At 33.6% G+C, this 27518-nt stretch overlaps 1 protein-coding gene and 1 long non-coding RNA gene across 15 annotated transcripts; both read left to right on the top strand.

The window, feature by feature from the left end:
* Positions 1 to 6667: 6667 nt before the first annotated feature.
* LOC147566228 (uncharacterized) lies at positions 6668 to 13689 on the top strand. Of its 7 annotated transcripts, none has more exons than XR_015230406.1 (9): positions 6668 to 7388; positions 8129 to 8223; positions 8624 to 8717; positions 9386 to 9830; positions 10024 to 10112; positions 10195 to 10905; positions 11069 to 11251; positions 11334 to 11454; positions 11766 to 12165. It is a non-coding gene; the product is annotated as an uncharacterized LOC147566228 (long non-coding RNA). The 7 variants fall into 7 exon arrangements; XR_015230403.1 differs by lacking the exon at positions 11069 to 11251 and adding an exon at positions 13238 to 13689 and having other exon boundaries at positions 6670 to 7099; positions 11407 to 11454; positions 11766 to 11846; XR_015230402.1 differs by lacking the exon at positions 11069 to 11251 and adding an exon at positions 13238 to 13689 and having other exon boundaries at positions 6670 to 7099; positions 11766 to 11846.
* Positions 13690 to 18578: 4889 nt separating this feature from the next.
* LOC147566227 (uncharacterized) lies at positions 18579 to 27477 on the top strand. 8 transcript variants are annotated; one of them, XR_015230396.1, is made up of 10 exons: positions 18611 to 18749; positions 19857 to 19899; positions 20103 to 20466; positions 20992 to 21076; positions 21598 to 21975; positions 22377 to 22516; positions 22602 to 23499; positions 23886 to 23964; positions 24074 to 24760; positions 25092 to 25356. XR_015230396.1 is itself a non-coding variant. In XM_086652715.1 (6 exons), the coding sequence occupies exons 4-6, from the start codon at positions 22189 to 22191 to the stop codon at positions 26932 to 26934; spliced, it is 585 nt and encodes a 194-aa protein (XP_086508841.1). In that variant the 5' UTR covers positions 18588 to 18749; positions 19857 to 19899; positions 20103 to 21975; positions 22077 to 22188; the 3' UTR covers positions 26935 to 27477. The 8 variants fall into 8 exon arrangements, 1 of the variants encoding a protein (XP_086508841.1); XR_015230393.1 differs by adding an exon at positions 22077 to 22254 and having other exon boundaries at positions 24074 to 25356; XR_015230394.1 differs by having other exon boundaries at positions 18579 to 18749; positions 20103 to 21975; positions 24074 to 24171; positions 24661 to 24760.
* The last annotated feature ends 41 nt before the right edge of the window (positions 27478 to 27518 follow it).

Here is a 27518-nt window from a genome sequence, read left to right as displayed (position 1 = left end):
TCCTATGATCCATATGACATTGTTTTGCCTTGACCAACTTGACCCAAGTATCATGTTGAAAGTGTCTTGAATATGGGTTGATATCGAAGCCGGTTTACGACCCGCCAACCTTCTCACATATTTTGCCTTGATCAATTTGACCCAAGTATCATGTTGAAAGTGTCTTGAATATGGGTTGATATCGAACCCGATTTACGACCTATTAGCGGAGTTGATTGCTGAGACAGGGCTGGTATGCGAAGCAGGCTGTGAGGCAGAGCTGGACTCGGAGGCAGAGCTGAAATGCGGAAGCTAGGCTTATGTCGGTGATTAGTGTTTGCGTATCCATGTATAATGTCGGTTTTAGAGAGAGAGTTGGTGAGGCGGTGGGATTTGGGTTTAGTGGCTATATAAACTAAATCCTAAGGAGATATCAGTAGCACAATCTCACGAAATCTCTTGTGTAACTTGTTTGCTTATCATAGTGGACATCATCGCACCGTTGTCGCCGTGGAGTACGACTCACCAACCGAACCACGTAAATCTCTGTGTTCTGTTCTTGATTGTTCTTTATTTCCTATTGCTTTTTTTGGATTACTTGTGTTTATCATTGAAAATCCCATTCGGTCATAACATATTAGTAGGTTTTTGTGAGTAGCTTCCAGGCCCTTTTGGCTATAAGAGACTATTTTACTTCCTTTAAGGACCTTATACCAAGTCCACCTTACTTTTTTGGACTACATAGGATCCCCAGTTAATAAAATGAAGTTTTTTCTCATCTTGTGAATGTCCCCACCAAAAGTTTCTCTCGGCCCTTTCGAGGTTCTTTATGACTTGCTGAGGTATTATCTGAAAAGTAAGAAGATAAGTGCAAAAAAAAAAGATAAAGTTGATTTAATGAGTACCGTTCTTCCTGCTTGGGTAATGAATTTTTGTTTCCAGTTTGCTAATGATTTTGCATATTTCTCTTCTAACCATTGGTGACTCCTGATTCGATTGCTTGGCCTGATGATGAAAGAGCCTAAGTACTTCTCCTGATCCGCCATCAGTGGAGCTTTGAATTTCAAGATATATTCTCTTTTATGCTAGTAGGAACCCCCTGCATAGAGATCCATAATTTGTAAAACAGAGTCCAAATTTTCTTTTGTTGCTTGACCAAACATAATCAGGTCGTCCGCGAACCGCAAGTGTGTAATACTAGGGGCGACCTGGTTAACTTAGTATGCTGTAAACTTTCTTTGATGTTCATAATGAGAGGGGGAGTGACTGGGAGGCTAGGATGAATAAGGAAATAATGGACATCCCTGCCTGAGGCCTCTAGAGGTCGTAAAATCTCCGACCAAGTGTCCACTGAATTGGATATTACAGTGTGAGGTGGTGATGTATGACATGAGTAGGGAGAGCAGCTTACAAGTAATACCCGCAGCTTTTAGAGCTGCCTCTAAAAATCTCCAACTGACTCGATCATAGGCTTTGGTTATGTCTATTTTGAGGGAGAAGGTCCCTTTTTTGGCCGTCGATTTACGCATGGAGTGTAATAGTTCTTGCGTTATAATAATGTCTCCATTATTTGTGTACCCGGCACAAAAGCGTTTGGGTCCACATTATACGCTCATTTAGGTAAGGGTCAATTCTGTTAGTTATGATTTTCGTGATGAATTTTCAGACTGAGTTGTAGATGTAATGTGACATAAATTCTCATGTTCATACAGGTAATGTGACAAAAATTCCAACTATCCACTCCCCATCTCTTTTTTAGTAAGACACGACGCCAAAGATTTTTGTACAAGCAAAAATTATTTTTCAGGTTAGCTAGGGATTGGAAAGAGAAGACATTTGAGTGGATTTCAAAGTGGGTTCTAGTTTTGTATCTGATACTGAGATTTGATTAGCAGGGTGATGAGAACTTCTAATTTATCATTCTAGAATGTTATAAATCTGAAATTTGGTTTTAATGGAATTTTCACTTGAAATTTAAGAATCCAACGATTTATGGAAAAAAGTAAAGGAGGTTCATCAAAGGAAAACTATCCTAAGTAGTATTTATCCAAATCAATGTCAGAAAATCAGCGACTTTGATGATAATTAAGGCTATTATGGTTTTTACCGTTTAAAAATAAAAATTTGTGGGGATAGTTTAATTAATTTTTGGGCTTATAGTCCAGAAAACAACACTTGTTAGAATATATAGTCCCACATTGTGTAAATGTTTAAACTTCTCTCTTGTACTAGTCTTTATAAGGATCTTATGTAATAGCTAGGAAAAATACAATCAATACAATTTCTGTTTTCTTACATGGTATAAGAGCTTCTAGGTTTCTTTCTTGGGTTAGTTGTTTATAGTCTTCCGCTAGCCGGCGGCGGTAGTCCCATTAATGGCTACCGTCCGCCGGATTTTTATCGGTTTGTAGCTTTTATGCTTCTAGTTTAGTGTTTTTTATATTTTTCCTTTCAAATAAGAGTAGTTCTCTTCTATTGATGAGATCTAATCATTCTTCAATACTTCTCAATAGTATTTGAAAATGATGAAGACTAACAAGAAGAAGAAATATCAAAACAAGAGTGATTTGTTGAAGAAATCACATGATATACTCTTCAAAGACCTAAGCATTTCAGATGCCGCAAGTTCTCCACAACATGAAATCTATGTGGATCAAGCTTATATAAATGAAGCTCTATTTGAGATGTCCAAACAAAGAGAAAATGGAAAGCTATTAGAGAGGGGAGAGATTTCATAAAAAAAAAAAAAAAAAATTGTTATATACCCCATGTTTCTCTTGAAATTAGACTTCTAGTTTCCAATTTTTTGATTTACCAAAGTATGCACATCAAGTGTTTGGTAAAATGTGTGCAAGAAATGAAGCTTATTCTCAAAGAGGGTTTTCTTTTGATATTTTTGTGAACATGTTTGTGGGTTCTTTAATGGCAAAAGAGTTTATTCTCTTAGTTGATTTGCTCATACTTCTTATATCAAAGTTGAGAACTCTCAAACTATTGTTCCTTAGTTTTCATAAGATCAAATGAAGAGGAGAGGAGATAAAAGAGTATACAGAAGAATTGAAGTGGGAAAGATTAAGAATGGTGATTGCTAGTGTTTGAAAAGGGATAAAATTATATGATCAAGGGTTTGCATTTTATATGGAGGAATAATCATTTGTGAGAGCTATTAAAAGCAAGGAGTATATCTCCGCCCACAATTGGACAATGGGTTATAATTGTCCGCTTTCTCTTTAAATAGAGAACACAATTCTCTTTAAATAGAGAACAATACTTGGCAATGGGGCCAACCTGGCAATGGAGCCAACAATACCTGGCAATGGAGCCAACAATACCTGGCAATGGAGCCAACAATACCTGGCAATGGAGCCAAATTTTCTTCAAATGGACTTCCAATGGAGAAAAGAACAACAACATCAACAAACAACAACATCAGCAAACAACAACATCAGCAAACAACAATAACATCAACAAACAACAACATCAACAAACAGCAACAAACAGCAACAAACAACAACAACAACCAACATAGCAACCTCACAATGATGTCTCCATATCAAACCAAGTGAACATCTACAAATTTTAGTGAACTCATGAATTTTTCACTAGCAAAAGTCATTCGTTTGAGGGAGAATGTTAGAATATATAGTCCCACATTGTGTAAATGTTTAAACTTCTCTCTTGTAGTAGTCTTTATAAAGATCTTATGATGATTGTATGGTTTAAAGTATATGAATTTTGTTTTGATGGTGAAAATAAGAATTGAACATATGCCACTCAACCAAATTATATGAATTTTCGAAAGTTTTATCTTAAGGAAGCCCCTGATTTTTGTTTTTGATCTTTGAATGCCGAAGTCATTGGATTTTCACACGTAGAAGGGTCCTTCCTATCGATTAACATAAAAACAAACAGATCCCACCGTATTGTAGGGAAAGAAAATGTGTATGGGTGTGTGGGGAGGAGAGAGCAAGTGGGAGAGAGAAAGGTGGAGGAATTGATAAAAGACTAAGTAATTGGCGGAGTGACCACTCAGGTAAAAGAGCGATCAGGATCGTAGTCAAACTTTCGAAGAAGTTGTCTTTTAATGAAATTGAGTCATCGTGTAATAAATTAAGTAAAAAGTTCTATGTTCACGCAACAGTCAGGTAACTAATAACTAACCATCCATGCTACCTCTGACCAATGCAAAAGTAAATGACTCAAATCAATATGAGATAATATAAGCCAAAATCATACCTTAGGTTTTGTTTCGGTTAGGTATGGATATATAGAAGGGACCAAAATGACATGAAAGCTACCACCTTACTTGAACATGATATGTTCTACGTGGTCGCACATTATTGTGCATATATTTATCCTTGATATCTAAAAAGACAAGAGTCTATGTCTAGTCGACGAATCATAACCACACGGTCAAAGCATGGTTTAACGGTTACATATCAAGCAACTGATGATCTTGACTGTAGATTGTCGTGTCGTCTGACAGACTACTTTCTAATCTTTAAGGCAAAAAAAAGACACGAAGGTCAATCGAGCATACTCTTGACATTGGTCAAAGACGTTTGACCTATAGAGAGAAATGATAAGTCTACACATGCATATTATATCCCTTCATTTCAAAAAATCAGTGGGGAACGAAAATGCCCATTATTTCTGGTCAAATAACCTTAATTTGTGTTTGGCTCCCGTCCACATTTGGATTACCTTTAACTTTTTTTTTAGGGTTAATTCTGTTTTGACCCCCCAATTTGTGACCAACTGGTCGTTTTAGCCCCTAATTGTGTCTGGCAGTCCGTTTTGGTCCCCAATTGTCTCCGACAGTTCGTTTTTGCCACAATTATTTATGAAACATCCCGATTTTGCCCCAGTGGCATTTCTGTAAATATCTTTTACTTTTATTTTCTTCTTATTTTTATTTTTTTCTCTCTCTTCTTTCACGGCTTCAGCGGCCGTTAATTTATGTATTATTCTTCTTCTCTCTCCTCTTTGTCATCATCTTCATCCACCACCACCATCATCCCATTTTTCTCCTCTCGTACAAAATAATAATGACAATGAAAATCATAAATTGTAGATCCAACAAATTTCTCATCAATCTAGCTACCCAACAAACCACAACAAACCAAAAAAGGAGAAATTTCTAGCAACAATCAGGAGCAACAACATATAAGTAGGTGATTGAGTAGCAACTAATTAATAGCCACATGAGGGGGTTACCTTTCTGTTGCTTCTTGAACTCTTTTGCCCAACAAGATTCAGTGGTGATCAAAGCAATGAAACCCTAGATTTAATTTCTATTGAGCCAAATTCCCTAGAAACCCTAGAATATTTATGTGGAGTCAAATTCCTGAGCAACACTAGAGTCTGTTTTATCAGATTCCACATGTACAATATCTTTCCATTAACCAACTGCAACTTATCTAAAACCCTAGCTTCCATTTTTTCATCCAATCCTTCCTTAATTTGGGTGAAACCCAAACCGCACAATTGATATCACCGCTTCAAGAAGGAAAAAATTTGGTCGTAATTAAATCGGATTTTCGCTCGTATTTGTGGTTGTCAGTCGTTTAAGTCACCGCTTCAAGATGAGAGAATGACCCTAGGAATTGAGATCTAAAAGTTTGAAGAAGATGGGAGAATGACCCTAGGAATTAAGATCTGAAAGTTTGAAGAAGAAGGGTATTAAGAGATAAAGGAAGTTGTGATTGAAGAAGGTTAGTTGTTATTATTAATATCTATAGCAAATGAAGAAGACAATGATGATCCGTCATCACCACCTGCACCACCATTTTCTTCACTTCTATAACTTGGAGAGTGAGGGAAGGAAGAGAAAGAAGACAGCCGGTTAAAGAAATAGAAAAAAATAAAAAGAACAAAGAATCTTAAAGAAAAAGAACATAAAAATTGCACAAATGCCATGAGGGCAAAAATGAAACATTTTATAGAAATTGGGGGCCAAAACGAACTGCCGGACCTATAAGGGCCAAAACGAACTGCCGGACACAATTGAGGGTCAAAATGGCCAGTTGATCACAAAGTGGGGACCAAAATGGAATTAACCCTTTTCTTCAATGTGCTTTTTTCTTTGTACAAAAGCATATCATTATCACTTAAGAAGAATCCTTAACATTGTTGTTAATCCTACACGTTTGTACACCCACCCAAAGCCAGTGTCAGGCCACGAAGATGCCTATTGTCACGTCTATTTATTTCGATTTTAAAGAATTTATAATCATTGGATTGGTTAAGATAGCAAAATCATTCGGAGTTGGATAGAACAAGATCTTTGATGCTTCGGACGAAGTAAGATGGTTGCTTCATACCTTCCAGGCCCTTGACAAGGTTTTTGTTTCATATTTTTGTATGGTTTCTATTACGGACTATAATGATATTTGTATGTACATACTGGGTTTGATTAGATTTTGAATTGTGCATGAACATATCTATGTAAAAGGTGTTTGAATTTTTATACATACATATATATATATATATATATATATATATATATATATATATATATATATATATATATATCTATTATACAAAACAGATACTTGTGACTAGGACATAATAAATATAAAACAATATGACTAGGACAAAAATATAATCTGACTAGGACATAAACAATCTTATTAGGACACATAATTAATCTATTATATAGAACCCCTAATCTACCGTGGATCCTAATCATTGATGTAATAGTTAATCTAACGCCCACCTACTGCCGTTTCTTTCTCTTGTATGAACTGAAACGCCAAAACCCCTCATCTCTCTCCCTGCACAACCCTTTATTCAATGTCTTTGTGATTGAATCTGCCAATTCATTCGACCTTCTTTCGGATGGTGTTCCTCCATGAACTTGGTGCTTCTTCATTTATTCACTCTTTTATATTGAAGGTTCTCATTTATGTCTCTCTTGAATCTTGATTCATAGAGGGTGAAGATTTCAATTACAAATTCCTATGTAAATGTCTCATCGAATTCATAAGTGAATTCCTGAGTAATTAAGAGAGAGAAAGGGAGTTAGATGTTGAAATTTTTCTACTCCATAGATTTTACACGGGAGAGAGAAAACTGTGCCGAAATCTTCACGAGGAAATCAAAAAGCTGGAATCAACAGGTAATCTTTATTTTCCTGTTTGGATTTTGCTTCTTCAATCAAAACTTATTATAATTTACCAATTCAATGAGAATCAGAGCTTAATTAGATGTTTTTAGAGATTAGATCTTTTAAATCAGAAATTGTCGTCAAGGTGTTTGGTAAAATGTCTCAACTAGAATGTGTGAAAGAAGAAGATATTTGAAGGGAAGAGAATTAATGGTAGTAGTATTAGTCTAGATGATTATAGCGATTTTGAAGATGATAATAGGAGAACCAATACAGGTCCTAATCTTCTTCATAATTAAAGGTAAGTTGAGATCAAACTAAATAACATACATTTAGATTTTTGGTTTTTTGTTCTTTTAGATAGAGCTTATGTTGCTAATGATCAGATTCTTGTGGCATTCTTAAAATTCATGAGTATCTGTTTATCTCACAATGTAAATCAAATTTTCTTCAATTTCAGTTTCAGAGTTTACAAATGGTCTTCAATCACTGATTATGAAGCATGGTTGCATATGTGTTTACCTAGCATAGCATTCATTGGTGATAGATTTTAAGAAGTAAATTTCATTTTCTTTGTAACTGTAACTGACTATTGTTTTCTGCCCATCATTTGATTCTTTTTGCTAAGGTAGTATTTTGTTTCTTCAGCTATTATCTCTCTACTTCTTTCTTGACCTAGAAATTGATTGGTCTAAGATGATACACAAATTCCATCTCACTATGAAATATGGGTTCCATGAAATCTTTCACTTTGTTAGATCTTTGTTAGTGTTCTCATTTCTGTTGTGGTCTTTGAAAAAACGAGTCATCCTATGTGGATTTCTTACTGTAAAATTTACTTTTCTTCTTCCCATATGAATTTAGATTCAAGATTCTATATCGAAAAACTTGAAATATGAGGTTATTAATACCATGAAATATATTATTGTGGTTCTATGAATATCAATTCCTACATCACCCATTGAATCATAATCGTTTCCAAATTCTAATTTATAAAAAATTGTTGCTAACTCTTCTGTTTATTGAAACTCTTCTGTTTAGGTGTTCTGGAATTTGAAGATGTTGGTTTTGTTTGAAACTCCGGCTTGTTCACCTTGTTTAAAGTTTTGGATCAAGTAAAGCTTTCTAAAGTCAATGTAAGTATTGATACCGTTCTTTCCTGTTTAATCATATGTGTTTATACTTAAGGTTTTTGATTTTACAGTATCTTGTTGTTGCAATGCTTGTGGAAGGATTTTTTTTACTTAAGAAACCACTATTTGGCATATCAGTGTCATTTGGATGAGTGTTGATTGCAGGGTTGTGATTCATGACTTATTTTTAGGACTTGGGTGTGATTTAGAACAAAAAGGTCAGGTGAGAGGGGGTTAGGTTAATTATATAATCTCGATTCGATGGTTAGGATAGTTTCTTCCTTGAGTAGAATAAATAAGATCATGAAGAGTCTTATTAAGGTAAATTAATCTCTTGATTAGCTCTTTTACGGTTTGGTCTTTGGATTTTAATTGCTATTCCGAATCTACATGTTTTCTACAGGAGTTTCTGTAAGATATTGAAAAAGATCTTAATCTATTCACTCCAGGATGCGAAGAAATTGACAACGGGAAATAATCTTTCTAAAGCGAAAAAGGTACTGTTGTTTTGGATTCAAAACTTAAAACTAAACAAACATGATAAATTCATTAGATCTTTTTCCATGTCTAATTTTGATAACTTTTAATGGTGAAATGAAGCTATTATTTAACCACAAAATCTATCAATTCCTTCCCTACCTGGTATATTGTTTAGTGTTTCACTGTATATTGTTTAGTGTTTCACTGTATATTTAACCACAAAAGCTATTATTCAAAACTTAAAACTGGTATATTGTTTAGTGTTTCACTGTATTTCTCTTTTTCCCTCTACAAAATCTATCAATTCCTTCCCTACCTCCCTCTTTCAATCCCTCTTATAAAATTCTTACAACTGAAATAGATATCTCTTGAATGCTACTGAAGTAGTCGTAGGTTTCTTTAATCTTTCGTACTCGTCAGGGTAAGTACTTTCCCCTTAATCTTACTCTTCCTTATTTTAGTGAAGAAGTCACTGATTTAATATTCTTATTTGAATCATTTCATAGCTCTACGTAGTAATTAAAGTTAAGATTTTGTAGATTTGAGAAAGTAATCATGTGCTTCTTCATGCGTATTGAAGATTTAGTGATCAGGTTTAGTGTATACGATTTTGGATGTTGCTTCATCTGTATTTTAGATCATCAGGAAGCTCTAACTCATTGTGGATTATTGAATTTTATTTTAGGATTCCTCTTTATCAACTTATTTCGTTTACTGAAGAAAAGGTGAAGTTCTCTGCAGTCTCGCAGAAGATCTCACAGCATTTATCGCCTCCTCAACCTATACATTTTGGAGCACAAAATAAAGCTATCGGGAAACAATCCAGCTGGGATGCCTGCTATGATGTGCTGGTACATATTCCCCTTCCTTTGCAAAAAGAGATGTCTGCTTTCTTGGCCAACAGTGAGAAACATAAAGAGATCCATACATGTGAAGAAGCAATCTGTGCTGCTATAAAGAAGATTCATGAACATTTCCGAAGAAGAGCCTTCCAGGGTTTAGTCAATCACCTGTTCAGTTCATTAATGCTCTTATATCTTCTCAAGGTAAAGACTTGAAGTCGGTATCTGGGGAAGCAAGTCGTAGTGCAGAAAAAAAAAACGGCTTGCTGAATTTTACAACCAAGCATGGTATACCTCCTTTTTATTTACTTGCTTATTTATATTCGATTTGTATAATTAGCATCTCTTCTCTTCACTTTGGTGGTACCGAATACTTCAGTCGTGGAGGAGCACCTTCATATGTAATATTTCCGAATAATCACCAACTTTCAGTATTGTCTTTCTTGTTTTACTAATCATCTTTTTTTTTGAACATTAATAGGGTTGAAGATGATGTAATCGGTATCTCAATTGCAAACCAGCTGCAGGGAGTGAAGGTCCTGGAAGTACATGAATTGGAGCAATTTTCTGGTACACCTCATTAGCAAGCATTATTTTGATGCTTTGGTTATCCGGTTAAATTACTTCTTAAAGGTGTTTATTATACTTGTAGGTCTCACGTTGGAGTTCATAAACTTAGATTATGGTTCAATGTTTAGAATTATAAACTAGACCTAGAAAGAGAGAGATGAATCTGTAGGGCACGGGTAAAGGTGACATCGTATATATATATAGTTTCATTATTTGAGTTATATGAGTAGAAATATGAACATTTTCTTTACTTTGGTTTGGAATTGTCGGTGTAACTGATATTTGCCTACAGGTCCTGTCAAGCTTCTGCTCAACCACCCTCAAACTTTCTATATAAATATCAATTTTGATGGCTTTTTATAGATCAAGTTTTGGAGCTTTGTAGAGTAAACTCATTGAATATGGAGTCTGTATTTATGTCTCAATGGGAACTTGCTTTTGTTTCACGGGAGTATCAAGAACATGTTCTTACTTTTGTTTGGTCGGTTCATATTTTCCATTTTGGTTTAGGAATTGGGGTTTAAACAACCAGAAAGTTTCTTACAAGAAAATCATTTCTACAATTATGCTCACAAACAAAAACCAACCCATAGTAATCTATATGATCAAATCAAATGATATTATTTATGTATATATAATAGAAAATACTCGGGAACAAAATTAGTTAGAAATTTTCCTTATAAGTGTTTCAGGAACAACCTCTTCCAAAGCAGAGGAAGATAAGTGCCTCCCTAGAAATGCTACGACATTTGATAGTGGGTTTGCTTATGAAGAAGAGGATGGGATGTTATTAGTAAGCGCTACTCAATTCAATTTCGGTTCATATTTGATTGAAATGTTCCCTGTCTTTTATTATTTCTATGTTCATTGTTACTTCTATTTTGACATTTTGGTTATGAACAATAATGCAACTATAGAATAAATGAATAAGAAATTGTTATTTTTTACAACAATAGGTCGACCATTCAAATTCAGTCATCTGTTTTCTTTCCGGGAATAAATCTGGTTGTCCATGAACACTTCATTGTCCATGAACACTTCATTGTCCCTTCGATTACCTCTTCATTGTCTCTTCAATTGGTAAGAGATACAAAAAAGAATGAAAGAACGAGTTAGGACATACAGGAGATACCTATGAGGTATATATATATATATATTTGTTTGTATACTTTTATTATAGGTCAACATACTTTAGCATAATAATAATATGCTTATCCACAGAATTGGTGAAAATTGTGGTGGAAGAATGTTATTTCTTTTTTCGGCCAATGCTATATGAGGCAAATGTTGACAGGATCTGATTTTTCTCGTGCCAATCAAGCTATGCAGAGTGACATTATAGGTACTAATCAAGTTAAGATGCAATTGTTCCCATTTCTGTGGTTTTTAATTGAAGATTCATTTACAACTGTTTTAGCTATACCTTCGCAAGTTCTAATCTTCAAATAAAGAAGATATCTGAAGGTTGTTCATTTTGATCTTGAACGGTCTTTATCTGATGATATCAATGCCAATTTAATGAATCGAGTTATTACTTTGTGGTATAGGTAAATATTACAAGATTATTAACATAATATAGAGCTATAAATTGTGAAGTAGGTTGATGTCAGTTTATTTATTTATTTCTTAACCACGTTGCATTGTGTTCCTCAGTTTTCATAATGGTTGGGAGACCTCCAGAATTGTTGCTTTAAACATTTTCACACAAATCCTATCTTGCGTTGGAAGAATGAGGTGAGTAATTTAGTTTTGAGATTTTCCTTTATTAACTCATGACCAATATAAGGTGGCCTTTCAAGTCCTCAAGGAAACCTTCATCTTTTGCGATAATCTTGCAACATTGTCCCTGTGATATTAACGCCGAACAAGTTCAAGAAGTCTGTCGTAAGAAAAATTGTGATTTTACATGGCTAATTATGATGGTAACTTCTTACATCAATTGGTAACACGTGGAGTTCCACTATTATTTCAATTTAGGTATAATCAAACGATATTGCAGATTTTTGTAAACCAATTTTTTTGTTTCATTTTTAAAGTTTTAATAATTTTAAAGCATCGGTCAAGTTCTACTTCTTTTTTACTTAAGACATATATGTCAATGTCGGCTTTCATTTTGCGAGATCTGGTACTCACTTGGATCGAGTAGCAAGTTTGAAAGAAATATCTATAAGTAAATTTGTATAGGCAAATACTCTGGTATTCACTTGTTATTAACTCGTTCCTTAAAGTATGTCCTTGTAAATGCGTAACGATATCTATGAACAAATTGTCTTTTGTTTCAAGAAAAAATATTTGTCCATCTAACTGGTTCAATATTTCAAATAACTGAATACAGTCTAGACAAGATTAAGGATAAAGAAACCGAGCACATCCACTATCAAGGATATACATTTTGTTCGAAAACAGTGGGACAAGCCTCTATGTCTAAATTGCATCGATCATTATGCATAATGTTGTTCTTCCTGTCTGCAATTAACATACAATTGATTGCAAGTTTTATAAATGTGACACAAGTTAGACACATTCATATACTGGATCGGAACGAAGTTGGTCTATGCGCGACGATCAAGAATTATAGGTAATAACAAACATATATAGAGTGCTTTTTGTAGTGGCTCATATTTTAAGTTTGGACATAGTGAAGATATTAAAGATATTTACTTAAATGATGATGAAAATGGAGTTTTTACCAGCGTAACTCGTACTTTTGTTACAACCTTTAAGTATGACCTTCACTTAACTTGACTTCATGTGCTTGCTGCCAGACTTTAGTTGTTATTGGAATCAATTTTTATCCGGGACTTGCTTGAGCTATAGTTTATCATCTCTGTTACGTTATTACATTTGTTTTATGTCGTTGAAGGAGTAAATAGCTATTTGTATTAGTGCAAGTAAGAAATCCTAATAAACGATACCATAATATGTAATTTGTTTCTTTCTGGTCAATTCTTACTGAAACAAAACAACTTTGTTATTTATATGGTTAATATTTATAATTTACAAATGAGTAATATCGCAAAATAAAATAGAAATGAGCGAAACTAAAAAAAAGATAAACTTTGGAGTATGTAGTATGTACAATATCATCACCTTTTTTGTAACATTGTTTTGAGTTTGTTTTGTAGACTTTATCCTTGAACCAACAGGTGAGATAGTGATAGATAAACCTTCTTCAACATCTTCAACTTTAATAAGAACTGGTCACCGAGCCCATAGTGGCGAAATAGAGTTAATACTGGTATTTCACCCTTCTTCTGATGTAGTTCTTGGAACTCATACTCATAGCGCTTAGTTCCATATTCTTGAGATGGGGGTTCACTTTCACAGGTTTTTTCAGTCTCTGAGGTACTATTTTCACATGTATTCTCCCATATCACGTCTGCTTTGTACAATCAAGGGGTTGGTTTGTTGTTGTGGTATTTATTCAAATTATGTTCTCTCTTAGTGTTGTTGTGATTTATAGGACCTTTTCAGATGCTGGGTGACATGAATACAAAACCGGCATCGCTGTTGAACAAGTCATTTGATGATGTTTTCTGGCAAGTTATTTTGAAAAAGATTTGAATTGGCCGAACTACATTAATTGTATTTGAATTTCTTTTTCACCCACACTAAATTTTTCTACCTAACTGTAGAGTGGATGAGTTACCTTCTCTCTCGGAAAATAGCCGATCTCTTTCAATTCACATCAATCTATTTTTTTATTTATTATGGAGTCTAAATTGGTTACATTCAATTGAACATTATATTCTTCACGGAGAATTACATCTAACAACTATATTACAATATATAAACATTTTTAGTAACATATGTGTCCATAAAGTAACATGGTAAACAATAAAATAGTAAGATGAGAGTGAGCTATCTATAATTTTTGAGAATAAATTCTTTACGTCGATCTAAAAACATTAAAATAAAAAAATAGTGTTATAGACTCCAAAGCTTTAAAATAACTTAAGATAAATCTTTTCCATCAAGAACACTACACTTATGGAGAATACTGATCCGAAAAGTTGAAACTATAGTAGGAAAATACTAAATGTGAAAAAGAAAGAGAAAATTTAAATAACCGAACATCATGTCTACTGTTTAACTGCGTAAAGGGCATTCCCCCGCCCGCCGGCGGGGGTTATGCCTAGTCTATATAATAAAACAGAAGGGAAAACGACGACTGGGACAAACATCCTTTTTTAATAAGAGATATTGTTTAGAAGCCCTTCTCAAAATTTAAAATATAGTCCTTCGTAGAAATAAAGTTACCTATTTAAAAAACGATAATCCTTTCCTTCTTAGAAATAAAATAACTAATTTAAGAAAAAAAGAAACAAATTAAATTTCAAGGGTTAAAAGAAGAATTTAAAATCTCTCTCTCAATATAATAATAACTAATTTAAGAGAAAAGAAACAAAAAAATAATAACTAATAAAAATCTCTTTCTCTCAATAAAATATAACAATAAATTTCGTAACATTTGATTGACACAAGTGTCCGTACCCTAGGGCACGGGATATACCCTAGTCTATTATATAAAACAGAAGGGAAAACGATGACTGGGACAAACATCCTTATTTAATTATGCATATTGTCTAGAAGCCCTTCTCAAAATTTAAAATATAGTCCTTCGTAGAGATAAAGTTACCCATTTAAAAAATCTTTCTTAGAAATAAAATATCTAATTTGAGAAAAAAAAGAAACAAAAGTATTGCAAGGGTAAAAACAAGAAATTGAAATCTCTCTCATAAAATAATTAATTTAAGAAAAAATAAAATAAAAGAAAATAAATAATAAGTAGAATACCAAAAAATTATGGTATCCACTATATAGCAATAATAAATATTGAAAGTCGTCAAATTTAATTGATACGATTGTTCGTGCCCTAGGGCACGGGGTATACCCTAGTCTATATAAAAACAGAAGGGAAAACGATGACTGGGACAAACATCATTTTTTAATAAAAGTCCTTCTCAAAATTTAAAATATAGTCCTTTGTAGAAATAAAGTTACATATTTAAAAAACATTAATTGTTTCCTTCTTAGAAATAATATAACTAATTTAAGATAAATAGAAACAAAATAAATTTCAAGGGTTAAAAAAGAAATTGAAATCTCTCTCTCTCTCAATAGAATAATAACTAAGTAGCCTCCGTTAACCAAAAAAAATAAAATAATAACTAATTTAAGAGAAAAGAAACAAAAAAGTAATACAAAAATATAATAACTAATAAAAATCTCTCTCTCAATTAAATTTCGTAACATTTGATTGATACAAGTATTCGTGTCCTAGGGCACGGGATATACCCTAGTATATATAGTACAATAGAAAGGAAAACGATGACTGGGACAGACATCGTTTTTTAATAAAGGATATTGTCTATAAACCCTTCTCAAAATTTAAAATATAGTCCTTCGTAGAAATAAAATTACCTATTTAAAAAAACATTAATCGTTTCCTTCTTAGAAATAAAATAACTAATTTAAGAAATAAAGAAACAAAATAAATTTCAAGGGTTAAAAAAAGAAATTGAAATCTCTCTCTCTCTATCTCTTTCTCAATAGAATAATAACTAATTTAAGAGAAAAGAAACAAAAAAGTAATACAAAAAATAATAACTAATAGAAAAAATTTCTCTCTCTCAATTAAATTTCGTAACATTGGATTGATACAAGTGTCCGTGCCCTAGGACACGGGATTTACCCTAGTATATATATATATACCCTAGTATATATATATATATATATATATATATATATATATATATATATATATTATACAAAACAGGTCAATATATATACCCTAGTATATATATATATATATATATATATATATATATATATATATATATATATATATATATCTATTATATAAAATAGAATGAAGAGTGATGACTGGGACAAAATTTGGAGAAACCAAAGACAAATCCTGAGATAAATCTGGCCGTCCATCTTAAATCTAACCGCTAAAAAATCTAAACGTTAAAAATAACTTCAAATCTCACCGTAAAAAAAGTAACCGTTAAATCTATTATATAAACGTAATTATATGGTAAACCTTCATCAACCTTTAGATCCCTTCTATTACCCATCCAACTCTCATCAATTGTAGTTATTCCTCATGAAATCTCTAATCAAATTTTAAGGTGTTTTATTACAAATGCATGACCCACCATTTTGAGTTTAACGGTTTGCTTCATCTCCCTTGCTAATCAATTCAATCCACACATAAAATGTGGTTTATTAAACTGAAATTTTGTCAATAGGTCAGTTACAATTCTATCCATCTATCTTGCAATTTCTGAAATCTTAAATTGACCATTAAGATATCAGTTTGAAGGTTCTTAAAATTCCTCAATCCATCGGTTACAATTTATATCCCTCTATATTCACTGACGTCTCCTTCTTCATTCTTAAATACCACAATCCAGCAGTTACAATCTCTATCTTCATCAAAAAAAAAATTACAATCTCTAATCCAATATAAACCAACTTTTTCTTAATCTGTCATCACCATATTCATTGGCCACAACCGTTACCGGTGACTACCACCTTCACGAGTACCCATCAGGCCACCACCACTAATTATTTGTATCATCCTCTTTTCCATCTTATTTTTCTGGAGATCTCTTAGCTACTGAACAATCTCCTGTTTCATTGATCCTTGGAACAAAGTAGTTCCAAATCGTGAACCGAAGACTTCATTATCTTTTGTACAAACTTTTTTTACTCTCTATTTTATTGGTTTATGTTGTTGAGATGTAGATGTCTGTATGTGAAGATAGATTACATATAATGTTGATAATTGTCTCTACGTTTTCTGTTTGTTTATTTAGGTAATGAACTAATTTATGTTTTCAGATATGTTACTTTGTTTTAAGTCTGATTCATTTTCACTACTCTTATATTCAAGGAGAAGTCTACAAATTAGATTAATCTAAAAGCTATTTGTCTATTGTAACCTTCACTTCATCCATATCCATTAATGGCCTTCTCCAGATCAAAACATATGTAACGCAATAAGGTTATTGATAGGTTCAAATTGTGGTAATGTGCGTGCTCAATATCGATCTATTTGTTCAAATCCAAGATAGTCCCGAAGATTGTCATATCAAATCCAAGAACCCTTCATTTTTTTATGTCAGCGATGTAAATGATTATACGGTTTGATGATTATTAATGTGCTTCAATTCAAGAGATGGTGGTTGCTTATGGTGGTGGCTTGTGGTGGTGATGATGGTCGGTGTTCATAAAGGTGATGGTCGCCAATGAAAATGGTGGTCAGGCGTGAAAGTGGTGATGAAGAAGAATAAAAGTAATCATAGAGCTTGATACCAAAAGAACAATTAGTAATCAAAGCACCATTATTCTCATCAAAAAAAGAAAATCAAAGCACCATTATCTCTTAAAGATGGCCAATTGGCCATTTAGAGAGAGAGAGACAATAAGCAAAGCTAAGATAGTTTTTTTTTGTTTTTTGTATGAACCAACTAAAAAACAAGTCTTTTAACAAAAAAAAACTAAAAAACAAGTCATTTTTTATATTCAAGCTCTGCAACTGCACCATTTCAGACGTACCTAAAAATTCTTACAAACTAAGCTCTTCTTCAGATTTGCTCGACAGTGGAAGATTTTGAAGTTAAATTTTAAAACCTTTATCTCTTGTTAAATTAATAAACATATTGTTTTGGGTTTGTTGGGAGAAGATATTCAATTATCTTTTTATTTAATAATAATGTGATTAATAATTTAAATCAATGAAACAGTTCAGAAAACAAAATCGTTTTCAATTGTTCTAGCTTTAAGTTACCAAAATCTTCGATACGCAATTTCAATTGGGATAGATGTCTCCTTCATCAATAGTTGTTACATCCTGAATTGTACCTTTTTACATTATCCTTGGTAGTAACACGGGGGGAAAGATTAGTAATATCGCCTACAATTTGTTGTTCATTTTCAGTGTATTCAAAATCTTTATTCTAAGATCCTCAAAACCGGGCAAAAAAGGTCCATAAAGAGTCTTTTACTTAAGTTGACACTGGTGAATCTCACAGACAAATAACCGAACTACCTCAAACTATTAAAATTGATCAAATCTTTCAACCACAAGTGCAAGAAACTTATGAAGCCATATTTCTATGTTTGCAATCTCAAATTCAACTTTTTTTCTTTAGCAAAATAATATCAAACAAAATTTATTTGTTCTTTGAATTTTCGTATCTTGGGTATAGTGCTTATAATTGTCCGTGCCCTATGGGCACGGGTTATACCTAGTATATATATATATCTATTATACAAAACAGGTCAATGTGACTAGGACAAAATGAATGATACTTTTTGTGACTAGGACAACACGTGGAGTGCTTACTAGGACAAATACTTGGATTTAGACAAAAGCTACGATCTGTCCGTCCAAAAGCATATGGATTTTAATCCCAACCACTGCCTTATTTGGTTCATATAATCTGACCGTCCATCCAAAATGACGGTCCAAATGTCTAAAATAAATGTTTCTTTTTTAATCGAACATCCCTTGCTCTTCCACTCTCTCTTCAATCAAACATCCCTTGCTGGCTTGCTGTTCCTCTGTCTCTCTTTCTTCAAAATGAAGCTTGATTCTACTTCCTCCTTCCATTGACAACATAGGTAACATTGACCTAAATTGTTCATTCAGTTAAAGCCCTAATCCTATCTTTATATATATTAGTTGTCTTGCAATCTCTAAAACTGTTGTGATTATCTGGTAGTTTTTGTTTCAAGTTTCTGCTTGTTAGAATTAGAGAGAGAGAGAGAGAGAGAGGTCTATTATTATTCTTACCATGGGATTTTATAGATTTGTTTGTCTAATTTGTCCTCTAGGCATATATCTTATTCATCACCCAAACAATTTTACATGCTTCTTACTGATTAACAGTGATATTTACTTATTTAGTTTATATGATAGTTGATATCATAGGGATAAGTTTGGTACTAACCTATTATCAACATTGAGTCTGTATTTAGTTGAAATAATGGTTGATGCTAATGGTGATTTAGGCCGAATTCATCTTTTGTTTTAGGTCATCTTTATAGAGCTCCATTAGATTGAAACTAACCTATTACCAATATTTAGTTTCAATTTGTATTCATGTCTATAGAACTCTTTATGCACGCTGCGACTTGAGTTGGATTCAATACGTATTTTAGGTCATTTAGGTTAATGATTAAAGGTGAGACCTCTTATGTGTATAGAATTTTATGATTTGTAATATAATCCGTATTTTAGGTCATTTAGGTTAATGATTAATGGTGAGACCTCTTATGTCTATAGAATTTTATAATTTGTAATATAGATTTTGAATTGTTTTTAATTAGGTTTAGTTCTGAAATTGATATTTTGCCATTAGTTCTTCATCCAAAAAACTTATTTATGCACAAAATATGTTCCCTTTCTTATTCGATTTACTTTTATAAGTTTTTGTTTAAAGTTTTTGAAGCTAAAAGGTGTATAAGGTGTTTGAAGCTAAAAATTTTTCACTCCCTGCAAATCAGATTGGTAGTTTAATGTTTTGGTTTGAATCTGTCTTATTTCTCATTAGATATGGATTCAAAAATTGTTCTGATAGGTTAATGTTTTGGTCTGAATTTGTCTTCTCTTTCATTGGATACGGATCCAAAAATATTTTGATTTGAATTTTTTTGCTTGTTTAATGTTAATGTTAAGGTTTTGAAGATGTCTGAAGAAATGACTCGTTGAATTTTTCTTTGTTTAAGGTGTTTGAAGATTCAAGTTTCTCACTCCCTGTAAATCATATTGGTAAGTTAATATTTTGATTTGAATCTGTCCTCTTTGCCATTGACTAAGGATTCGAAAATGTTCTCATTGGAACGGGTCTTCTCTCCCTCTTTAGGTATGGGCTCGAAATATGTCACTTTTGTTTTTCTTCTTGGTGACATTTATGTTTAAGGTGTTTGAAGAAATGTCTGACTATATTTTTCTTTGCTTTATTTTTATTGTAGAGAAGAGTGTTCAAGGTATTTCAAGAAATTACTTCTAGAGGGTCATTAGGACAACTACACGTTGACTAGGACGAAATAGTGAGGTGACTGGGGCAAAAAAAAATTTTCTCTCACTGTGACTCTTGGTATCTACGTCAGTTGAAGTAATCTCGCGTAATAATCGTTCCTACTTTTGTTGCAAAATGACCCCTTTCCTCCCAGAACCGGTTGTTTTCTTCCTTTTGCTCAACGGTTTGGGACTTGAGCAAACTGAAGAAGGCTTCAGTTTGAGGTTAAAAGTTTTTGTGTTCCTCTGAATAAAAAACCATACTTGAGGTTAAATTCTTCCTGTTTCTCCCTTCATCTACTTCAACAAAGCAAAGAGGTTAGGATCTCTACTTAACTAGGTGGTTTCTTTGTTCTTATTCCATTTCTTTATCGGCCATTGTAGGGCAAAGTAACTTTTAGTAAAGAAAATGGGTTCCCACTGTTTGCTCATTCATTAGGTTCCTGTTTTAGTTGATGATATATTTTCTTCAAAAAAACAAATGATAATTGTTTATGTATTCGTAGATCTCTTACTATTTCGTTAGACTAGAATACCAGTTAACTTGGGTGATTACTGTTTTAGTTTTTGATATTAGGCTGATTATTTAATTGTGCCTAATTATTTTGTGTATCTGTTATTCTAATTTTCTAATTGTAAGCCACCTTTCAAATATTGTTAAACCACTTTTGCCTACTTATACTGTCCTAGCAGATTCAATAGCAGGTAACAATTCACCTTAATGATGTTATTTATGTTGTTGGATTTCGGCATATATTTTATGATGTAGGTATAAATTGTTTGGGGTAGTACAACACCATATTTAAGACTTTAAAGCTAAAACTTTCATCTTCATTTGTGTAGCAAGGGCAAGAAGCTTGATTTTTAAAGGACAAGAAGCGTGACTTTTAAACCTGGACTTGGTGGCAGCAGACATTCACAACACTCCGTACGTATTTTTCTTTATCGTTTTCATATTCAAAATCACATTTATATTGATGGGGTTTATTATACTTGTATCACTCTGTTTTGAGTTTTATTATTCTTATACCTCAATCTTTTCTATCTTTCTACCATCATCACTTTAGTCCGAGACTAATCCATCACTGTAAGTTGTTAATGGTGTTAGTATGGGTATATTTGGTAGATTCTACCTATTTAAAATTTCATCCAAGAGTTTTCTTTTTAATAGATAGTGTCTCAGCTCTTCTTTACTTCAATCTCTAGCGTGCAAAGGTAATATTTCTATCAAGTTATTAATATTACATCCAATTAATTCAGTTTGTACTTCGAAGGGTTGAAACTTGAGATTGTTCGTATACAATGCATCACCACTTCATTCGTCGTTCCTGAAAAATAATAATGAAAAGGAGGAGGTTCTGAAAGAACTGGAGTATCAACTGTCATTGTTGGAATGCTCTGGTAATATTATGGAGTTTGAGTTCTCTTCTTTATTATTTCTCCATTCAGGCGGCTCTGCAGGAGGCATATATATTACTTAATTAAAGATTGTAGCATATCCACTGTTCCAGGCACCATTTCCGGAGTAAATATCCCATTCCCCAATATTCGACGATAGCTCTTCAGTATTCGACGATGGCTCTTCAGTATTCGACGGCATACTATGGAAAGGTTTGGACAAGGAAGGTGAATTCTCCTGAAGATGAGGCTGCAATTGATCAGTTTAGCGAACACTTAATTGCTGAGTGGGTGACTGATCTATGCTATTCCCATATGACAGCTGACAAGGATGGGCTGGAGGAGGTGGTGTTTATTATAAATGGTGTTCTTGGTGTAATTTCAGGGCATGCCAGGGAAGTAAATATTATCCATCTTCTTACTACGTAGGTAAGCTTTAGGGATATTATTTTAATCTTCAACTGCTTATAGCCTTATACTGTCAAATTTATAGGGGAGTTTAACTGACCTACGATAATTGAATAGTACAGGGATACAACCAATCTCTTTTCTACACACTTAGAAGTTTTCCATACAAGTCAAGCCAAGATTTAGAAGCAAAATCTTGCCAGCTTAACTATACATAGCCGCGACGAGGAAATAATGTTAGTTCTGGCTGCGGAGAACAAGTTACATCCTACTTTATTTTCCGCTGTAGCTAAGCACAAGGTTTCCAAATATTACGAAGTTTACTGACATATAAAGTAGTAAAGAGAGTATGTCTGAAGTTTGACGAGCTTCTTTATCATTATCATGATGCTGTTCTTATTTTATGTGTTCACAGGTTTCAGGTTTTGCACCATTTAATGGATGGGCTTATCTCTATCACCTTCACACATATAGATCTTCAGTGTTCTTTCTTTCGTTATATTGTCATGAAACTTCTTGCTTGTGCAGTTATGAGACCTTTACTGAACTTGGCTAGCCCAAGGTACTAATTAATTGTGTGCTCTTACTCTTTACTTGATTGTATTTTTGTTACTTTACATACTTCCTTCTTCAAATTGTTTCTGCAGGTTTATTAATGAACGGATGGAGTTTCCAATTCTTTCTCATGCCAATAAGTCTACAAAAGGAGGTACTCCTACAGCACATGATGCATCACATCACAAACAAAATGGCACATCAAGGAGTACTTCAGCTCAATGCTTAGGAACACAAGATCCTTCTGTTAGTGGAGTTGAACTCGTGCAACTTAAGCATGAGAACTCTATTGCCACAGATGAACCTGTGAAGAAAAGAGTGAATCAAACAACTAATCAAAAGGATCTGTTGCTCTATATTGATGCTCGGTCTTCCCGTTCGTGGAATTCTCTCCCCTTAAATTCTCCAATTACTGCCAGCAAAGATGCAAGGACACCAATCTGGAGGAGAATGGGGTGTTATGCTAGATAGAGTTTCTCACTGAGAGACTCAATCCCTTGCTCCCGAACATTTTGACAATATGTGGACAAAAGGAACAAATTATAAAACACAGGAAGGTGACAACAGGTTGAACAAGCAAGGTGTACAGAGTTTGTTGTCCGGGAGTCATATGTCACAAAACTCCAAGGTCATACCCAAACAGAAGACGGGAAATGGAGGACCCAGCATTGATTTTGCGGAAAAGAGAACTTCTCTTCCAGTTAATGGTCTAGCAGGAAAAGTTTGTACCCATAATCATTGAAGCGAGTTAAGTTACTGTCAGTGTCCCGTTACTTTCAAACAAGATCACCAATCGCAGTATCATCAATCCGTTTGGCACAACATCATAAAATTCTGTTTCCCATGATTTTAGGTTTCTTTTGTTTGGTCATTTGCTAAATATATTTCGGAAAAATTGAAACAATCAGATCACAGAATGGTGTTGCGCGATACGAGAAGGATTATGGGAAGTTTAGGTCATGGAAATAGAGTTGTCTGGATCTTTACAAGGTAATAACTAATTTCTCTTATCGAGTAGTGAAATATTTCTAATGACAGTTCGATCGATAATTTCCTTTTCGCGACATAGAAACTAAACAATCACCATTCTCCTTGTAAATGTGTTCCTGATGGCGAGTGACCTATTTTATTTCAAGAAAGTGTTATGGCCTAGATACCTAGCCATTTTACGATTGTTGGTCTTTCTTTCTACTTTTTTCTCCTCGCCATTCCGATTTCTTCTTTTCATTTTCTTTCTCTTAGAAGCAAACATTAGAGAGTATGAATAGAGAAGTCTTAATAGGTTTCCTCAACTCTGTTATTAAATGCTTTAAGCAATTACCCTCCCTGTCGTGGACCAAATTATGTAACATTATAGTTTTATGACAAATGTGCAGCATGAATTGGTACATGTGCTCTATCCAGTATTTATCCATTGTTTTATGGATCTTGTCAAAAAAGGGCACACACATGAAGGTAAATTTAATAAGTTTTCTTTCTCAGTGGTCTCTTTCTGAATTTCCCAAATTGATATTCCTCGAACAAGCATCATTTGATGTTTATCTCAAACTCATTCATGTCGCAGGTAGAAGTTTTTTAAATTGCTTTCGTGCAGACCAAGAGATGATGCATCTAACAGACCTCCAAAAGCTAGAAGGCATTCTTTCACCCTCACATCTTGAGGTAAAACGTTTTTGCCGTTCTCTTCATATGCTCTTCTTCATCTTTTAATTAGTTAAGTCTTTACCCGTTAGCTTCACAAATTATGCAGGAAATGGAATTTGCGCAATCTGTAAGAAAGAACAAAGTCAATATTAAGATATGTCAGGTGGTTCATTAATTCATCTACACTTGGTTTTCAAAAAATCTTGGTGGACAATATTGTTCATGTATGACCTTTAAGTATTAGTAAATCTATCAAAGATTTGTTTAAAACTATACAGTAGTTATAGATTTGGTATTTACACCATCTGTTACGTTATTTAATTGAATGAAAAACGGGTCATTTTTCCTTAAAATTGGCAGTTACTGTTCTTTCTATCTCCTATTTGAACTGATAAGTTTACAATCTCCCTTCAGTTATACTCCTTTAATTCTTGCCATCTTTATATAATCACTACTTGGCCAGGTTCGACTAAGTACTGATAAGTGTTGTGTTTTTCAACTTTCAAGTTTCAAGGATTAGGGATAAGTGTTTGATTTAGTTATTTGGCTGTGAAGTTTATGGAAAATAATTGGAAGCTTCCTTCTGATGAACCACCCTCGAGGAAAGGTAGTATCTTACCTCAATTTTCTTTTAAACGATGGTAAGGATTGAATTTAGTGCTTCAATCTTTTTATATTGTGTTGAGTTTCTCGGAAAACAGATAATGTGGTAAAATTCCCTCAACATAAACTTTCAATGTTTCTATATGCTCACTTTTGACCGAGATATAAAACTTGTAAAGTTAGATTATTTGAACTTTTCAGCCAAACTTTATCCATGGATCAATAAGAGTGAAGTTAGTATTAAGTTTGGATAGGGAGTTATACTATTTCTTTCATCTATTTGCACTAAGATAACATAAGTGGTTTCCAGATTGTTTAATATCATTTTTTACTAGGCTATTCTGTACAGACGGATCAAGAAAGAATTGCCACATGAAAGTGGGGATGAAGTTTTCGAAAGACCCTCATGCGAAAGAACTACTCGTTAGGTCTTTGAGTTCCGAACATGGGACTATACAAATATATCTATAAGAGTGAAAATTATAATACTTCGGTAATCGAAGTGGCAGACGAGATTAAGTAATTCTACGATTATATTGTTTTTTCTTTGTAACAAAGTTATTTACTATACATTTCAATTTATAATAAATTTTTATATCATGTCTACTGTTTTTCGGTTACAATTTTTATATCATGTCTACTAGTAGTTGAATATCTTAGGTGGAAATGTTTCAATAGAATAAGTTAAGTACAATACCAAAGTTGCTCAACAAAAAAAAAAAGTACAATACCAAAGTTTTAACATAAAATAGAAAAAATATTTCTAAAATACTATATCAATATAACAAAAAAAAGTATATAATCAAATTATGCAACACTACACAACTATGATAGTCCCTCCGTCCCAACTTATCTACAAGAAGCCGCGCGTCTGGGACTGTCTTCAAACATGACTTAAACTTGCTGATGATATTAGTATGTTCAACAATGTTAGTGTCACGTTGTTTTGGAATCACCGGGAAGAACGAAACAGAGCTATATTTGATGGACCTCCATACAATATTGAGAGAGTAATTCACAATATCAATTAGAATTCTATGTTATTAATAGAGTTATCGTTAAGGGGATGCACAAACAAGTACTAATAGTCTAACAGATCAGAAGGAAACTGTTCCAATTCATGTATTGTTTTTGTCCACGAGATTGGGATATTATTGCACATGAGTTTGGACTCTCTAGTACTTTCCAAAAACATGAAGGGTTTGGGGAGTAAATTTACTATCGGTGCCTCTAATCTACTTAGGGTGACGGACCTCCACAACCCAGGATCGAATATTATTTGCTCAAGCAGAAAAACACATAAAATTGATGTTACATATATTTCACTTGAGGGTATACTAGAGAATTTGAAAAATTTTGCATGAAAAGAAAATGAATCATGAGCATTGTATTGAACATCTCTGACTTTCCAAGAAACTCCATTTTCTTTTTTCCGCTGTAGCTAAGCACAAGGTTTCCAAATATTACGAAGTTTACTGACATATAAAGTAGTAAAGAGAGTATGTCTGAAGTTTGACGAGCTTCTTTATCATTATCATGATGCTGTTCTTATTTTATGTGTTCACAGGTTTCAGGTTTTGCACCATTTAATGGATGGGCTTATCTCTATCACCTTCACACATATAGATCTTCAGTGTTCTTTCTTTCGTTATATTGTCATGAAACTTCTTGCTTGTGCAGTTATGGGACCTTTACTGAACTTGGCTAGCCCAAGGTACTAATTAATTGTGTGCTCTTACTCTTTACTTGATTGTATTTTTGTTACTTTACATACTTCCTTCTTCAAATTGTTTCTGCAGGTTTATTAATGAACGGATGGAGTTTCCAATTCTTTCTCATGCCAATAAGTCTACAAAAGGAGGTACTCCTACAGCACATGATGCATCACATCACAAACAAAATGGCACATCAAGGAGTACTTCAGCTCAATGCTTAGGAACACAAGATCCTTCTGTTAGTGGAGTTGAACTCGTGCAACTTAAGCATGAGAACTCTATTGCCACAGATGAACCTGTGAAGAAAAGAGTGAATCAAACAACTAATCAAAAGGATCTGTTGCTCTATATTGATGCTCGGTCTTCCCGTTCGTGGAATTCTCTCCCCTTAAATTCTCCAATTACTGCCAGCAAAGATGCAAGGACACCAATCTGGAGGAGAATGGGGTGTTATGCTAGATAGAGTTTCTCACTGAGAGACTCAATCCCTTGCTCCCGAACATTTTGACAATATGTGGACAAAAGGAACAAATTATAAAACACAGGAAGGTGACAACAGGTTGAACAAGCAAGGTGTACAGAGTTTGTTGTCCGGGAGTCATATGTCACAAAACTCCAAGGTCATACCCAAACAGAAGACGGGAAATGGAGGACCCAGCATTGATTTTGCGGAAAAGAGAACTTCTCTTCCAGTTAATGGTCTAGCAGGAAAAGTTTGTACCCATAATCATTGAAGCGAGTTAAGTTACTGTCAGTGTCCCGTTACTTTCAAACAAGATCACCAATCGCAGTATCATCAATCCGTTTGGCACAACATCATAAAATTCTGTTTCCCATGATTTTAGGTTTCTTTTGTTTGGTCATTTGCTAAATATATTTCGGAAAAATTGAAACAATCAGATCACAGAATGGTGTTGCGCGATACGAGAAGGATTATGGGAAGTTTAGGTCATGGAAATAGAGTTGTCTGGATCTTTACAAGGTAATAACTAATTTCTCTTATCGAGTAGTGAAATATTTCTAATGACAGTTCGATCGATAATTTCC

The sequence above is a fragment of the Eschscholzia californica genome, unplaced genomic scaffold, assembly GCF_041429995.1.
Source record: "Eschscholzia californica isolate CP2 unplaced genomic scaffold, dmEscCali1.0.p SCAF_1, whole genome shotgun sequence".
NCBI lineage: Eukaryota > Viridiplantae > Streptophyta > Magnoliopsida > Ranunculales > Papaveraceae > Eschscholzia > Eschscholzia californica.
This window is presented reverse-complemented; position numbering and strand designations above follow the sequence as displayed.